The 14,017-nt window shown below is 41.7% G+C and overlaps 1 protein-coding gene across 2 annotated transcripts in view; it reads right to left on the minus strand.

Annotated features, from left to right (window-relative positions):
- flr (fleer) overlaps positions 1 to 14,017 on the minus strand; it is a 270,425-nt gene that overhangs the window by 47,031 nt on the left and 209,377 nt on the right. For both annotated transcript variants that reach the window (XM_041205945.1, XM_041205944.1), the window contains one exon: positions 5,362 to 5,433. In XM_041205945.1, coding sequence (XP_041061879.1) covers positions 5,362 to 5,433 — 72 coding nt within the window. The remainder of the gene's footprint in view (positions 1 to 5,361; positions 5,434 to 14,017) is intronic.

A 14,017-nucleotide genomic window follows, 5' to 3' on the forward strand; every position in this document is an offset into this window, starting at 1 on the left:
AATAAAAAACAAAAATAAAAATACCTGGAAAAACCCAGCAGGTCTGACAGCATCTGCGGAAAGGAACACAGTTAATGTTTCGAGCCCGTATGACTCTTCAACAGAACTAAGGAAAAATAGAAAAGAGGTGAAATATAAGCTGGTTTAAGGGGGGGGTGGGTGGGACAAGTAGAGCTTAATTCTGTTGAAGAGTCTTACGGACTCAAAACGTTAATTGTGTTCCTCTCCGCAGATGCTGTCAGACCTGCTGAGTTTATCCAGGTATTTTTATTTTTGTTTTGGAATTCCAGCATCCGCAATTTTTTGCTTTTATCTTAGGGGTTAATTAATAATCTTGTTCTGCGGAGTCCTTTAGGAACAACGACCATAACATGATAGAATTCTTCATTAGGATGGAAAGTGAAGTAGTCCGATCTGGAAGTAGGGTCCTAAATCTAAACAAAGGAAACCACAAAGGTATGAGGCATGAGTTGGTTAAGATAGATTGGGGAACATTATTAAAATGCATGATGCTGGATAGGCAGTGGCTAATATTTAAGGAATGAATGTATGCATTGCAATAATTATACATTCCTTTCTGGTGCAAAAACACAACAGGAAAAGCAGCCAAACCAGGGCTAACAAAAGAAATTAAGGATAGTATAAGATTCAAAGAGGAGTCATATAAAGTTGCTAGAAAAAGTAGCAAGCCTGAAGATTGGGAGCAGTTTAGAATTCAGCAGAGGAGGACCAAGAGATTGATTAAGAGAGGAAAAATAGAGTATGAGGGTAAACTTGCAAGGAACATAAAAGTGGACTGTAAAAACTTCTGCAAGCATGTAAAAAGAAAAAGATTAATGAGGACAAATGTAGGTCCATTACAGTCTGAAATGGGAGAATTTATAATATAGAACAAGGGAACGGCAGAGCAATTAAACAATTATTTTAGTTCTGTCTTCACGGAAAAAGATACAAATAACTTCCCAGAAATACTAGGGAACCAAGGGTCTAGTGAGGAGGAGGAATTGAAGGAAATTATTATTACTAAAACAATAGTGCTGGAGACACTAATAGGACTGAAAGCCGATAAATTCCCAGGGCCCAATAATCTACATCCCAAGGTATTAAAGGAGGTGGCCATGAAAACAGTTGATGCATTGGTTGCAATCTTCCAAAATTCTGTAGATTTTGGAACAGTCCCAGCAGTTTGGAGGGTGGCAAATGTGGCACTATTTAAAAAAGCAGCGCGGGAGAAAACAGGGAATTACAGATCGGTTAGCCTAACGTCAGTAGTAGGGAAAATACTAGCGTCTTTCTTAACCAATATGATAATAGGGCACTTAGAAAATGTCAACAAATTAGACAAAGTCAACATGGGTTTATGAAAGGGAAAGTTTTTTGAAGACATAACTAGAAGAATAGATAAGGAAAAACCACTGGATTTTCAGAAAGCTTTCGATAAGAGGTTAATGTGCAAAAGTAAAGCACATTGGATTGGCAGTAATATATTGGCATGGATTGAGAATTGGTTAATAGACAGGAAGCAGAGAGTAGGAATAAATAGATTTTTTTTGGGGGGGCAGGCGGTGACTTGTGGGATACCGCAGGGATCACTGCTTGGGCCCCAGCTATTAAGAAAATATATCAATGATTTGGATGAGGGAACTAATAATATTTCCAAGTTTGCTGATGACACAAAACTTGGTGGGAATGTGAGTGGTGAGGGGGATGTTAAGAGGCTTCAAGGCAATTTAGACAATTGAGAGAGTGGGCAAATACATGGCAGATGAGGTTTAACATGAATAATGTGAAGTTATCCACTTCAGTAGGAAAAACAGAATTGAAGAGTATTATTTAAATGGTGGTAAATTGGGAAATGTTGATGTGCAAATGTTGATGTCATTGTACACAAATCACTGAAAGCAAGCATACAGGTGCAGCAAGCAGTTAAGAAAGCAAATGGCCTTCATTGTGGGAGGGGTTGAGTATAGGAGCAAGGATGTCTTACTGCAGCTGTGCAGGGCCTTGGTGAGACCACGCCTGGAGTATTTGTGCAGCTTTGGTCTCCCTACCTAAGAAAGGATATACTTGCCATTGAAGGACTGCAGCCAAGGTTCACCAGACTGATTCCTGTATTTTAGAAGAATGAGTGGGGGTCTCATTAAACGTATTAAATTCTGACAGGGATGGAAAGACAGGATGCAGGGATGATGTTTTCTCTTGCTGGGGGTTCTAGAACAAGGGGTCACAGATTCAGGATACAGGGTAGGCCATTTAGGACTGAGATAAGGAGAAGCTTCTTCACTCAGAGGGTGGTGAACCAATGGAATTCTCCACCATAGAAGGTTGTGGAGGCCAAGTCACTGAATATATTTAAGAAGGAAATTTGGAGAATTCTGGACTCTAAAGGTGTTAAGGGGTATGGGCAGAGTGCGGGATTATGGCATAGAGATAGAGGGTCAGCCATGATCATATTGAATGGCGGAGCAGACTGCAAGGGCTGAATGACCTACTCATGCTTGTACTGTCTATGTTTCTACCCAGCAGTGTGGAAAATTGCCCAGGTATGTCCTGTAAGCAAAAAGCAGGACAAATCCAACCCGGCCAAACACCGCTCCATCAGTCTACTCTCGATCACCAGTAAAGTGATGGAAGGGGTCATCAACAGTGCTATCAAGCAGCACTTTTGCTTCGCACAACCTACTCATGATGCTCAATTTGGGTTCCGTCAGGATTACTCAGCTCCTGACCTTGGTTCAAACATGGAAAAAAGAGCTGAACTCCAGAGGTGAGGTGACAGTGACTGCCTTTGACATCAATGAAGCATTTATCCAAGTGTGGCATCAAGGAGCCTTGGCAAAACTGGAGTCAATGGGAATCAGGGGGAAAACTTTCCACTGGCTGGAATCATAACTAGCAAAGGAAGATGGTTGTGGTTGTTGGAGGTCAGTCATCTCAGTTGCAGGACATCACTGCAGGAGTTCCTCAGGAACTAGGTCCAATCATCTTCAGCTGCTTCATCAATGATGTTCCTTTAATCATAAAGTCAATATTGGGGATGTTCACTGATGATTGCTGGAGTTGGAGTGTTGGAAGCAGTTCAGAGAAGGTTTGCCAGACTAATACCTGGATTAGGTGGGTTGTTTTATGAGGAAAGGTTGAACAGACAAGGCTTGTTTAGAAGATTAAGAAGCGACTTGACTGAAACATATAAAGCCCTGAGGGCTCTTAGGAGGGGATGTTTCCTCTTGTGGGAGAATCCAGAAATAGAGGGGGGCAGGAGGAAGTGGGGGGGGGCAACACTGTTTGAAAATAAGGGGTCTCCCATTTAAAACAGAGATGAGGTGAACTTTTTTCCACTCAGAGGGTCATGAGTCTTTGGAACTCTCTTCCTAAAAAGATGGTGGAAGCAGAGTCTTTGAATATCTTTAAGGCAGAGGTGGATAGATTCTTGATAAGCAAAGGGGTGATAGGTGTTCAGGGGTAGGTGGGATGCAGATTTCAGGTTACTATCAGATCAACCATGATCTTATTAAATGGCAGAGCAGGCTCAATGGGCTGAATGTCCAATTCATGCGCCTTGTTCATATGTTCAGCACCATTTGTGGCTCCTCAGGTACTGAAGCAGCCCATATACAAATGCAGCAAGACCTGGACAATATCTAGGCTTGGCTGACAAGTGGCAAATAACATTCATGCCACACAAGTGCCAGACAATGACCATCTCCAACAAGAAAGAAGTTAACCATCGTCCCTTGGCATTGACATTGACACCAAAGGCATTATCATCGCTGAATCCCCAGTACCTACATCCTGGAGGTTACCACTGACCAGAAACTAAACTGGATTAGCCATATAAATACTGTTGCAACAAGAGGAGGGCAGAGGCTAGGAATCGTGCGATGAGTAACTCACCTCCTGACTCCCCAAAGCCTGTCCACCATCTACAAGGCACAAGTCAGGAGTGTAATGGAATACTCCCCACTTGCCTGGATGAGAGCAGCTCCCACAACACTCAAGAAGTCGGACATCATCCAAGACGAAGCAGCCCGCTTGATTGGCAGCACATCCATAAACATTCACCCTCTTCACCACTGATGCACAGTGGCAGTAGTGTGTACCATCAATAAGATGCCCTGCAGGAATTCACCAAGTCTCCTTAGACAGCACCTTCTAAACTGACAAACACTACCATCTAGAAGCACAAGGGCAGCAGATGGATGGGAACACCACCACCTGTAAGATCCCCTCCAAATCACTCACCATCCTGACTTGGAAATATATCACCATTCCTTCACTGTCTCTGGGTCAAAATCCTGGAATTCCCTCTCTAACAGCACTGTGGGTATACCTACACCACATAGGCTGCAGTGGTTCAAGAAAGCAGCTCACCACCACCTTCTCAAGGGCAATTAGGGATGGGCAATAAATGCTGGCCTAGACAGCAACGCCCACATCGCATGAACAAATAAAAAAGAAGTTCTGGAACCAACAAGTGGGCATTGCATATTGGATTTAGTAATGAGCCAGATTCAGTGGTACCTGAAGATTTATCTAATGGAAATCAGAATATGATCTAATTCAATACCATGTTTGAAAGGGAGAAACACAAACAGTTGCTAAGATTTTAGCAAAATACTGCAGATGCTGGAAATCTGAAACAAAAACAGAAAATGCTGGAAAAACTCGGGTCTAATAGCATCTGTGGAGAGAAAAACGAAGAGAGTTAACATTTCAAGTCTGTATCAAACTCAAAATATTAACTATTTTAACTATTTTTTTCTTTCCACAGATGCTATTGGACCTGCTGAGTTTTTCCAGCATCTCCTGTTTTTGTAGTGACTAAGATTTTAGATTTAGGTAAGGCTGACTTCAACGGGACGCGACAGAGACTGTCCACAGTAAACTAGATCAGTCTGATAGTGGATAAAATCAGATGATCAGTGGGAGGTGTTCAAAACTTAATCTAACATGAAAAGGAATCAGTTTATACCCTTAAGAGGCAAGAGCTCTACTGGCCAAAACAATTCTATGGATGACTAAAGTGTGAAAAAAAGCTAACAGAGAAAAGACACAAAAAGTTTTTAAAAGCAAATGGGAAAGATACAAAAAACAGCAAAAGGTGACAAAACAGATACTAAGAGTTACAAAAAGGGAGTAAGAAAATAAACTTGTAAAGGATATTAAAATCAACACAAAACATTTTTACGAGTGGCATGCTGCCTTCAGGCTAAAGACAGGGCAGGGACTAATGAGCAGGAGCCAAATGTAAACACAAAATGACTGAAGCTAATTCATCAATTCAAAACAAAATTATAATAACACAAAATATAAACTACTATATTCTTATATAGGTCACCCGTAAATGGATGTTTAACTTACCTCTTCGTTTTGACTGGTCATGATATAGGAAACACAGAGATTTGCAAGGACAATGGCACTCACATTCAAGATCTGGAAACAAAGTAAAAAGAGTATGAGCATTTGTCTACATAAAAGTAAAACTACATTAAAAATGTGAAGGGGGTAAATTACACATACCAAGTGGATCTCAAAATCAAGGCAAGCAAAGTGACAATTGTAGTGTACACAGTATTCACACGTTCAATAGCACGGGCAATTAAAACACTTTAAGCAGTACAATCCAATTTAAATATGTGTAAGCAAATCAGCATACTCCTGTGCAAAGATGAGATATATGTAAACTGTTACAATGTCACAAATTATTTCATGATACAAGTTCAAAACTATTTTCATAGCCAATTCTACTATGCATAAGTAAGGTTAATGAAGTGAATTCTAACAATATCAGTTTAGTCAAGGGCAGCATGTCATTTTATTAGCCAAAGTGTCTACCCACACATGAGAGAGCGTAAACTTTCTGCTACCAGCTTCAGAATATATCAAAAGTTAACTTGATTAAAGGGGAAAAATAACTTTTCTTAATTGACATGGTAGCAGGATATGGAGTGTTATTTTAATTTCTATTATTGATCTTGTGTGAAAACAGGGGCAGATTGTCACACATCCATGGTTCAGGGATGTTCATATCAAATATATCCTAATAAGGTAATTAAATGCCCTTTATCTTAAGTATTTCCAATGAACTATGTTAGCAAGCTTGCAGGATGTCCAAAATGAATTTCACTATAGGTAAGTGTGAAGTGTAACATTTAGGTAGGAACAATAAGGAGGCCCAATATGGCTTTGATTGAATCCAAATGGAGTAAGGGAGCAAATAGATTTAGAGGTACAGTTAACAAATCATTAAAAGTAGTGACAGAAGTTAATAAAGCCACATTTCTAGAGGTATAATATTGAAAAGCAGAGAATTTGGGTTAAACTTGCATAGAACCTTGGTTAGACCACTTTTGGAAATACAATACATTTTGGGCTCCATAATACAGAAAGGATACTGTGGTAAGAACTGCGGCAAGTCTGAGTGTAGATGTTAATATATCACGGTTCAAGGGTCAAAAAAGGTTAAGATGGATGATGCTAGAACTGAAAAGATATCAGGCTAACAGGCTGGGGTTTTTTACTCTAGAAATGAGAAACTGGAATGGCCGAAGACAGGTCTTTAAAATAATGAAGGGGTTTGATAGACATGGAGAAGATGTTTTCAATTGAGGGGGAGACCAAAGCTAAGGCCATAAATATAAAACATTCACCAATAAATCCAATAGGGAATTCAGAAGAAACATCCTTAGTTAAAAGAGTGGTAAGACTGTGAAACCTGGTAACACGTAGAATAGTTGAGGCAAATAGAATTTAAGGAGAAACCCTATGAGCATATTAGGGAGAGAGAAAGAGGAGGCTATTCTGATAGGGATAGTGGAAGAGGGGTGGAAGGAAACTCATGTGGGCTATAAATGCTAGCACAGACCCGTTGAACCAAATAACATGTTTGTGTGCTACTGATTCCACATAATTCCATAGGAATAATATTGAAAGTACTGTGGATATGGTCTTGCTATTTAACTTTCTATGGATTGTATTTCATCATAGTCTGGCAATTTTCTGCACTTTAAAATTGGAACATGCAAATGTTTACAAATGATTATAGAGGCAAAAACTTTAAAAGAGAATTTAGTAAGTACTTGAAATAAATGTAACATTAAGGATTTCACTGAGCAGTTGGATAGCATTCTGTGGGGGGTGGGTGAACAACCAGCAGCCATGGTCCACATTGGTATAAACGACATAGGCAGAAAGAAAGATGAGGTCCTGCAGGCAGAATTTAGGGAGCTAGGTAGGAAATTAGCAAGCAGGACCTCAAAAGTAGTAAACTCCAGATTATTCCCAGCATATATGCAAGTGTGTATAGAAATAGGAGGATCAAGCAGATGAATATGTGGCTGGAAGGATGATGCAGGAGGTGGGGCTTTAGATGCCTGGCACATTGGGACAGGCTCTGAGGGAGATGGGACGTGCAGACCGGATGGGTTGCACCTAAATAGAGCCGGGACTGAGTTTTGCTCGTGCTATTGGGGAAGGCTAAACCAACTCAGCAAGGGTGTGGGAATCAGGAGATCATATCAGAGAGGAATACCAAGGTGCACAGAATACTGGGAGAGATAGATAGCTCTAGAGTAGGGAATAATAAGTTCAGAATAAAGGAGAAAGAAATACGGTCTAAATCAGGGTTACTGAGCAAGTATGTGAATGTTCAGAGTGTGGTTAATAAGATTAGTGAGTTATAGGTGCAGATTGCCATGTGCAAACATGATGATATGGCTATAACAGGGATCTGGCTCAAAGAAGGGCATGTCTGGGTATTAAATATCCCTGGAAACAAGATGTTCAGGAAAGATAGGAAAGGAAGAAGGTGGGGAAGGGTGGCAATATTGATTAAGGAGAACATTGCAGTGCTGAAGAAAGAGGATGTTCCAGAGGGGTCATGGCAGAGTCCATTTGGCTAGAGCTAAGGAACAAAAAAGGTGCAATTTTGGCCACCTAGGGGGAAGGATGCAGGGTAACAAACTTACAAGGAAATTACAGATAGATGCAAAAATTATGGAGTAATTATAATGGGGACTTTAATTACCTGAATATAGACTGGGATAGTACTAATGTAGAGGGCAGAGAGGGTAAGAGTTCCAAGAGTGTGTTCAAGAAACTTTCTGACAGCAGTATGTTTCCAGTCCAACGAATCCTGAAGAAGGGTCATACGGACTCGAAATGTTAATTCTGTCTTTCTCTACACAGATGCTGTCAGATCTGCTGAGCTTTTCCAGCAATTTTTGTTTTTGTTTCAGATTTCCAGTATCCGCAGCGTTTTACCAATGAGAAGAGGGTCTGCTAGACCTGGTTCTAGGGAATGAGATAGGCCAGGTGGATCAAGTGTCAGTAGGAGAACATCTAGGAGACAGTGATAATTGTATCATAAGGTTTAGGCTGGCTATGGAAAAGGCCAAAGAACAATCCAGAGTAAGAATAATTAACTGGGGGGAAGCCAACTTCAATGGGGTAAGAACAAATGTGAGCCAAATAAATTGGAGTCAAAGTTGGCAAGCAAAAGGGTAACTGAACAATGGGCTTAACCTTCAAAGAAGAGATCGTTCAGGCACAGTCAATGTTTATTCCCTTGGAAGGGAAAGGTAGGGCAGACAAATCCTGAGCTCCCTGGATGATAAAAGAGATAGACATTAAGATAAAGAAGAAAAAGTGTGGTTATGACAGGTGTCAGGTAGAAAATACAATTGAGAACTAGGCTGAATATAGAAGGTTCAGAGGGGAGGTGGAAAAGCAAATGAGAGAAGCAAAGAGGGAGTATGAAAAGAACATACAAAAAGGAGCAGGAGTAGGCCTTTCAGCCCCTCCAGCCTGCTCTGCCATTTAATAAGATCATGGCTGATCTGATAGTAGCCTGAAATCTGCATCCCACCTACGACCGATAACCTATTACCCCCTTGCTTACCAAGAATCTATCCACCTCTGCCTTAAAAATATTCATAGACTCTGCTTTCACCACCTTTTCAGGAAGAGAGTTCCAAAGACTCACGATCCTCTGAATGAAAAAATTTCACCTCATCTCTGTTTTAACTGGACAACCCCTTATTTTTAAACAGTGACCCCTAGTTCCAGATTCTCCCACAAGAGGAAACATCCTTCCACATCCACCCTGTCAAGATCCCTCAGGATCTTATATGTTTCAATCAAATCACCTCTTATTCTTCTAAACTTCAGCGGATACAAACCTAGCCTGTCTAACTTTTCCTCATAGGAAATCCACCCAATCCAGGTATAAGTCTGGCAAACCTTCTCTGAACTGCTTTCAATGCATTTACATCCTTCCTTAAATAAGGTGACCAATACTGTACACAGTACTCCAGATGTGGTCTCACTAGTGCCCTGTACAAATGAAGCATAACCTCCCTACATTTGTAATCAATTCCCCTCGCAATAAATGATAACATTCTATTAGCTTTCCTAATTACTTGTTGTTCTTGCATACTAGCCTTTTGCAACTCATGCACTAGGACACCTAGATCCCTCTGCACCTCAGAGCTCTGCAATCTCTCACCATTTAGATCATGTGCTTCTCTTATGCCTCCTTATGTCCTCTTCACAACTTACTTTCTTACCTCTCTTTGTGCCATCAGCAAATTTGGCAACCATCCCTTCATCCAAGTCATTTATATAAATTGTAAACATTTGAGGTCCCAGCATTGATCCCTGTGGCACATCACTTGTTACATCTTGCCAGCCTGAAAAAAGCCCATTTATGCCTACCTCTGCTTCCTGTTAGCCAGTCAATCTTCTATCCATGCCAATATATTACCCCCTATACCACGAGCTTTTATTTTCCACAATAATCATTGATGTGGCACTTTATCAAATGCCTTCTGTACATCCATTGGTTCCCTTTTATCCACAGCGCGTTACTCAAAGAACTCCAATAAGTTGGTTAAACATGATTTCCCTTTCATAAGGCCAAAAGAAAAAGACTGGCAGCCAACATAAAAAGGAATCCCAAAGTCTTCTACAGGCCTAGAAATAGTAAAAGGATGGTAAAAGTGGAGTGGGACCAATTAGGAACCAAAAATGTGATTTACACATAGAGGTAAAGGCCATGGCTGAGGTAATAAGTGAATACTTTGCATCTGTCTTTACCAAGGAAGATGATGAAACCCAAGCCATGGTGAAAGAGGAGGTAATTCATGGGTTTAAATTGAAAAGGAGGAGGTTTTGGATAGGCTATCTGCCAGGATGAGATAAGATACGAGGCTGAGGGAAGTGAGAGTGGAATTTGCAAAGACACTGGCCATAATTTTCAAGTATTCCTGAAACTCGGAGGTGGTGCCAGAGGATTGGAGAATTGCAAATGTTATATTTGTTCAAAAAAAGGGTCTAAAGGTAAGCCCAGCAACTACAGGCCAATCAACTTAGCTTCGGTTTTGGGGCAACTTCTAGAAACAATCATTTGTGATAAAATAAATAGTCACATGGACAAATTTGGGTTAATTAAAGAAAACCAGTAAGGATTTCTTAAGGGAAAATCTTGTTTAACTAACTTGCTGGAGTTTTTGAAGAGGTAACAGAGGGGATTGATGAAGGCAATGCTGTTGATGTGGTGTACATAAACTTTCAAAAGCCATTTCATAAAGTGCAACACAACAGACTTGTGAGCAAAGTTAGAGCAACATGAACACAAAATTGACTGCATTATTGGAAACGAGAGTTAATGGTTGCTTTTCAGGCTGGAGGAAGGTTTGTAGTGGAGTTCCACAGGGGTCATTGTTGGGACCCTTGCTTTTCCTGATATATATTAATGACTTAGACCTTGGTGTACAGGGCTCACTTTCAAAATTTTCAGATGATACAAAACTTGGAAACATTGTGAACTGTGAGGGGGATAGCATAGAACTTCAGAAAGACATAGACAAATTGGTTGGCTGTTGAAGTTCAATGCAGATTCATTTTGGTAGGAAGAACATAGAGTGACGATATAAAATAGAGGCTACAATCCTAAATGGGGTGTGGGAGCAGAAGGGCCTGGGTGTATATGCGCATAAGTCATTGAAGGTGGCAGAACAGGTTGAGAGAGTGGTTAATAAAGCATAGAGAAAATCATATGAAGCAAGGCCTGGACAATATCCAGGCTTGGGCTAAGTGACAAGTAACACTCACACCACAAGTGCCAGGCAATGACCATCTCCAGCAAGAGAGAATCTCACCATCGCCCCTTGACATTCAATGGCATTACAATCACTGAATCCCCCACTAACAACATCCTGGGGGGGGTTACCATTGACCAGAAACTGAACTGGACTAGCCACATAAATACTGTGGCTACAATAGCAGGTCAGAGGCTAGGAATCCTGTAGACAGTAACCCACCTCCTGACTCCCCAAACCCTGTCCACCATCTACAAAGCACAACTCATGAGCGTGGTGTAATGCTCTCCACTTACCTGGATGAATGCAGCTCAACAACACTCAAGAAGCTCGACACCATCCAGGACAAAGCAGCCCGCTTGACTGGCACCACATCTATCACCTTCAAGGTTGATTCCCTTTGCTGCCGACACACAGTGGCAGCAGTGTGTACCATGTACAAGATGCACTGCAGCAACTTATTAAGCCTCCTTCAACAGCACCTTCCAAACCCATGAACTCCACCACTTAGAAGGACAAATGCATGGGAACACGACACCTAGAAGTTCCTCTCCAAGCCACACACTATTCTGACTTAGAACTATATCGCTGTCCCTTCACTGTCGCTGGGTCAAAATCCTGGAACTCCCTCCCTAACAGCACTATGGGTGTACCTACACCACAGGAACTGCAACAGTTCAAGAAAGCTGCTCACCACCTTCTCAAAAGCAATAAATGCTGGCCTAGCCAATGATGTCCACATCCTCTGAATGAATAAAAAAGTATCCTTCGCTTTATTAATAGGGCATAGAGTGCAAGAGCAAGGATGTTATGTTGAACTTGTATGACATTAGTTCAGCCTCACCAAGAGTACTGCGATCAATTTTGGTTGCTGCAGTTTAGGAAGGATGTGAAGACATTGGAGAGAGTGCAGAAAAGATTAATGAGAATGGTTCTAGGGATGAGGAATATCAGTTATGAAGATAGATTGGAGAAGTTAGGACTGTTTCTTTGGAGAAGAGAAGGATAAGAAGAAATTTGATAGAGGTATTCAAAATCAAGAGGGGTCTGGACAGAATATAGAGAGAAAGTGTTCCCACTCATGAATTGATCAAGAATGAGGGCAACTCTTTCTCCGGTACATCGATGACTGCTTCATGCTCTCGCCTGGATCTGGAAAAATTTATTAATTTTGCTTCCAATTTCCACCCCTCCATCATTTTCACGTGGCCCATCACTGATATATCCCTTTACTTCCTTGACCTCTCAATCTCAATTTCTGGTGATAGACTGTCCACCAATATTCATTACAAGCCTACCGATTCCCATGGCTACCTTGACAACAGCTCCTCACACCCCGCTTCCTGTAAGGACACCATCCCGTTCTCTCATTTCCTTCAACTCCGTCGCATCTGTTCTTATGATGCCACTTTCAAAAACAGTTTCTTTGATATGTCTTCCTTCTTCCTTAACCAAGGTTTTCCACCCATAGTGGTTGACAGGGCCCTCAACCGTCCCGGCCCATCTCCCACGCATCCGCCCTCACACCTTCCTCTCCCTCCCAGAACCATGATAGGGTCTCCTTGTCCTCACTTATCACCCCACCAGCCTCTGCATTCAAAGGATCATCCTCCACCATTTCCATCAACTCCAGCATGATGCCACCACCAAACACATCTTCCCTTCACCCACCGACGGCATTTCGCAGGGATCGTTCCCTCCGGGACATCCTGGTCCACTCCTCCATCACTCCTTACACCTCAACCCCTTCCCACGGCACCTTCCCATGCAACTGCAGAAGGTGCAACACCTGCCCCTTTACTTCCCCTCCCCTCACCGTGCAAGGGCCCAAACACTCCTTTCAAGTGAAGCAGCATTTCACTTGCACTTCCCTCAATTTAGTCTACTGCATCCGCTGCTCCCAATGCGGTTTCCTCTACATTGGAGAGACCAAACGCAGACTGGGTGACCACTTTGTGGAACACCTTTGGCCTGTCCACAAGCATGACCCAGACCTCCCTGTTGCTTGCCGTTTCAACACACCACCCTGCTCTCATGCCCACATGTCCATCCTTGGCCTGCTGCATTGTTCCAGTGAAGCTCAATGAAAAATGGAGGAACAGCACCTCATCTTCCGATGAGGCACTTTACAGCCTTCTGGACTTAATATTGAGTTCAACAACTTCAGATCATGAACTCTCTCCTCCATCCTCGCCCCCTTTCCGATCCCCCTTTTTCCAATAATTTATATATATTTTTCTTTTCCCACCTATGCTCATTATTTTTAAATGTATTTCCATCCATTGTTTTATCTCTACCTTTTAGCCTATTTCGATCCCCCTCTACCCCACCCCCACTAGGGCTATTTGTCCCTTGCTCGTCCTGCTTTCTACCCTTAATGTCCCCATTAGCACATTTCTAATACATAACTAATATTACCACTGTCAACACCTCTTTGTCCTTTTGTGTATGACATCTTTTGGCAATCTCCACCTATCACTGGCCCTGTCCCACCCCCTCGTAAACCAGTTTATACTTCACCTCTTTTCTATTTTTCCTTAGTTCTGATGAAGAGTCATTCAGAATCGAAATGTTAACTGTATCCCTCTCCGCAGATGCTGTCAGACCTGCTGAGTTTTTCCAGGTATTTTTGTTTTTGTTCACAGATTTAAAGTAATTGTTGAAAGTAGCAAAAGTGATGTCAGAAAAAACTTCTTCCCACAGTGAAAGGTTAAAATCTGGAATGCATTTCCTGGTGGTGTGGCGGAAGCAGATTCAATCGAAGAATTCAAAATGGAATTAGCCTATTATCTGAAAAGGAAGAATTTGCAGGGTTATGGAGAAGGCAGGAAAATGGCACTAAGTGAATTGCTTATTTGGAGAGGAAGTGCAGACACGATGGTTGAAAGGCGTCCTTCTGCGCTGCATCAATTCTGTGA

The sequence above is a fragment of the Carcharodon carcharias genome, chromosome 15, assembly GCF_017639515.1.
Source record: "Carcharodon carcharias isolate sCarCar2 chromosome 15, sCarCar2.pri, whole genome shotgun sequence".
Taxonomy (NCBI): Eukaryota; Metazoa; Chordata; class Chondrichthyes; order Lamniformes; family Lamnidae; genus Carcharodon; species Carcharodon carcharias.